The sequence below is a fragment of the Lepidochelys kempii genome, chromosome 24 (genome assembly GCF_965140265.1).
Source record: "Lepidochelys kempii isolate rLepKem1 chromosome 24, rLepKem1.hap2, whole genome shotgun sequence".
NCBI lineage: Eukaryota > Metazoa > Chordata > Testudines > Cheloniidae > Lepidochelys > Lepidochelys kempii.
The window spans coordinates 5858251-5862270 of NC_133279.1; the positions used below are offsets into that span (position 1 = coordinate 5858251).

At 54.9% G+C, this 4020-nt stretch overlaps 1 protein-coding gene across 1 annotated transcript; it reads left to right on the forward strand.

The window, feature by feature from the left end:
* Nucleotides 1-1089: 1089 nt before the first annotated feature.
* Nucleotides 1090-3012, forward strand: LOC140902900 (heat shock 70 kDa protein 1A-like). Its single transcript, XM_073323491.1, has one exon. It carries the CDS (start codon nt 1090-1092, stop codon nt 3010-3012), a length of 1923 nt encoding a protein of 640 aa, XP_073179592.1.
* The last annotated feature ends 1008 nt before the right edge of the window (nt 3013-4020 follow it).

Below are 4020 nucleotides of genomic sequence, written 5' to 3' on the forward strand. Positions count from 1 at the left end.
AAAGCATTCTGTGAGAGCTGGTTGGGTTCACATCCTGACTGTCAGGTGCTTGTCTATAATAATATAAATAATGAGGCTTGGAAGGATCAGCTTTTTATCGGTAGACGTTGATTTCACTGCACACACACAAACCAACAACAAAAATATTTCCTTCAATAATAATCGAAATATACACATAGATAAAGTAAGAAAACCTCTGCTTGAGAATTTATTAGCGTCAAAATCCAGTGATTCAGACTTTTGAATTAGGCTGGTTACAAATGGCCTCACGAATGAATAGTAAAAACAGGTACAATCTGTTGATTTCAGGATATTTACTTTGTATATTTTGACATGCGACATTGATCGTTTGTGTTAACGGGGTATAAAGCTTTTAACTTTTTCATTCTCAGTGTCTACTGTCATTAAATAATTGTCTGACACCCTCTCCTCCCCCCCCGCTCCCGTAATTTTCCACAACTGTGAACATTTAAATGGGTAAAAATGGGAAAAATATGCTCCCAACCCGAATTTCACACAATGGTGAGGTTTAAATGGCTGCAAATCAAAAAAACAGAGATCAGAAAGAAACCAATATCAGCTGTTGAAATTATAAAAATATCAAAATTGAATTTTGCCATGCCTATATATGACCCAAGGTCCCCTCTTTCTGTTCATGTCCCCCTCGATGACCCAATGCACCTCCTCTCACATTCACTCCCATGCCACCTCCGGCCCCCTGGCACAATCACGCCTTAGTGGGACAGTGGGAATACTCCATTTCCAGAGCTGCGAATAACACCCAAAGGGTTGCAAGCCATAATGGAGAGGGGGATGCAGCAGCAGACTGGTGGCTCAACCCTATTGTGACACGTGTCGAGGTAAGGGCAGTCAGGTCCCTAGAGGAGCTGAGGTGGGGAAGCTCCTGCCACCCAGCTGGGGGCTGAGTAGATATGAATAGGTTGTCCAGGAGAACAAGGCCCATGGAAGTCAATTTACCAACCAACTGAGGTGGGGGCAAGGGCAGGAAACAACCCATGGGAGCAGTTCTGCGTCTCTAGAAAGCCCCAGGAGCAGATCTCTTTTTGCACTGCAGCCTCACCCCTGACCATGCATAGGGCCAAGGGACCGGCCGTGGGGATAGACCTAGGCACGACCTACTCCTGCGTGGGGGTGCGCCAGCACGGCAAGGTGGAGATCATCGCCAACGACCAAGGCAACCGGACCACGCCCAGCTACGTGGCTTTCACTGACACGGAGTGCCTGGTGGGGGACCCCGCCAAGAGCCAGGCGGCCTTCAACCCCCAGAACACTGTCTTTGATGCCAAGCGGCTGATCGGCCGGATGGTTGAGGACCACATGGTTCAGCTGGACATGACGCACTGGCCCTTTCAGGTGGTGAGCGATGCCGGGAAGCTCAAGGTGCAGGTGTCCTTCAAGGGGAAGGAGAAGGCCTTCTACCCTGAGGAGATCTCTGCCATAGTGCTCGCCAAGATGAAGCAGACGGCTGAGGCCTACCTAGGCTGCCCCATCACCCAGGCTGTCATCACAGTGCCAGCCTATTTCAACGACTCCCAGCGCCGAGCCACCATAGATGCTGGGACAATCGCTGGCCTCCACGTCCTGAAGATCCTCAATGAGCCCACGGCAGCGGCCATTGCCTACGGCCTGGAGGCCAGCCGCGACGGGGAAGGGAAGCGCAACATCCTCATCTTTGACCTGGGCGGTGGCACCTTTGATGTGTCCATCCTCAGGGTGGACGATGGCATCTTCGAGGTGAAGGCCACGGCGGGGGACACCCACCTGGGGGGGGAGGATTTCGACAACCGGCTGGTGGATCACTTGGTGCGGGAGTTCAGGAGGAAACACAAGGAGGACCTCAGCCAGGACAAGAAAGCCATGCAGAGGCTAAGGGCGGCTTGCGAGAAGGCCAAGCGGACGCTCTCCTCTGGCACTGCTGCTGCCATCTCCATCGACTCCCTGTACAAGGGGGTGGATTTCCACACCATCGTTACCCGGGCCCGCTTGGAGGACCTGTGCTCCGACCTCTTCCAGGCCACCTTAAAGCCCTTAGGGAAGGCACTGCGGGACGCCAACATGAACAAGGATCAGATCCATGACATCGTGCTGGTGGGAGGCTCAACCCGCATCCCCAAGGTCCAGACACTGCTGCAGGAGTTCTTCAGTGGGCGGGAACTGAGCAAGAACATCAACCCAGATGAGGCCGTGGCCTACGGGGCAGCAGTGCAGGCGGCCATCTTGACAGGCAACAGGTCCCAGGGGCTGCAAAACGTGCTCCTCCTGGATGTGACCCCGCTGTCCCTGGGGATTGACACGGTAGGAGGGGAGATGGCCACCGTGGTCAAACGCAATTCTCCGGTCCCGACCCAGGAAAGCATGGAATTCACCACGGCGGAAGATGACCAAGAGACGGTTGTGTTTGAGGTCTACGAAGGGGAGAGACCCATGAGCAGAAACAACCACCTGCTGGGTACCTTCATCCTAAGTGGCCTTCCCCCAGCGCGGCGCGGAGAGCCCGTCATCCAGGTCAGCTTCTCCATCGACGCCAACAACATCCTGACCGTGTCGGCGAGGGACACGGATACCGGCAACACCAGCCAGCTCACCATCACCGACACCAGAGGCCGGCTAGACAGAGAGGAGGTGGAGCGGATGGTGCGGGAGGCCGAGGAGCACAGGGCACAAGACGAGGCGCAGCAGGAGAAGATCGCAGCCATGAACTCCTTGGAGTCGTGCGCGCTCCACCTGAAGAGGGCTGCAGAGGGAGGCCAGGCCCTTGATGGTCGGGCCAAGAAGAGGGTGTTGGAGCTGTGTGAGGCGGCCACCTCCTGGCTGGAGGGCAACCAGCTGGCGGAGAAGGAGGCATACGAGGAGCGGCGGAGAGAGCTGGAGGAGGCATGGGACTCGGTCTTCTCCGACCTCAGCCAGGCTCGGGGGCTGGAAGGGGAGGCCAGAGACGAAGAAGATGGGGAGGAGGCTGCTGTCGCCCAGCACGGCGAGGAAGCGGGTTGAATATGGACGGCCCTGCACTGTCCCTAAAGGACACATTAAAAAAAACCAAGGGACCCGAATCGTTTTGCCTCCTTTGTGTGTCTATTTAGCAAAGCAAGAGATGGCTGCACAGAGCTTTCGGCCCCCAGGACGCCCCCCCCCACCCTGTGCCTAAATCAATGACTGGCACCCCGAATCATTTCGCCTTCCCCCTGTACAACCGATAGGTCAGTATCATCACCCCCATTTTACAGATAGGGAAAACTGAGGCACAGGGAGATGTGACTTGCCCAAGGCCACCCAGCAGTGAGTGGCAGCGATAGGAATAGAACCAAGGCATCCTGACTTCCAGTCCCCTGCTCTAACCACTAAACCCCACTCCCTCAAAGAGCTAGGAAGTTCGGACTCCCAGTCCCTAAACCATCAGACCATTTACCCCCTCCTCCCCTTTTGATCCAGCTTCTTTGACACAGACTCTCTACGGCAATGTGTACCATGCAGCACTTCTGGCTGTTAACAGGCCTGGCAGGTGTCGGAGCTGAGAAAAGGAGACAGGAAATCAAACCTCCCGCTGCAAGGCCTGGGCTGTTTGCCTGAGGTGGGGCTGTCAGTTGGGAAGGAAAGTCTCCTGGCTGGGATGTGGGTGGTCAGGCCTAGTGGTTAGAGCAGGATTCAGCGGTCAGGAACATTCGTCTGCCTGAAGACTGAACTAGCTAGTCTCAGGTTCAGCTGCAGGCCCTTGTCCCTAAAGGGCTACTTCTAGGGTCCTCTCTCCGGACTGCTCAGCCCACACCCGTGATCCTCTGTCCCCAAAGAGCCACTCCCAGCTCCATTTATCGCTAAGTTGGGCTGAGGATTGTGTGTCTCTTCGAATAAGCAAAAGCCACTTAATCCCTTTCCCCAGGAGGGTCACCACCTGCTAAGAGGGTGGGGGTGGGGTGGAGAGGGGTTTGCAGGATGATGACTGATAACAGAGATGTGTTTTATCCAGGAAAAAAATCTGACCAAAATGGACATTTCTGCACCCAA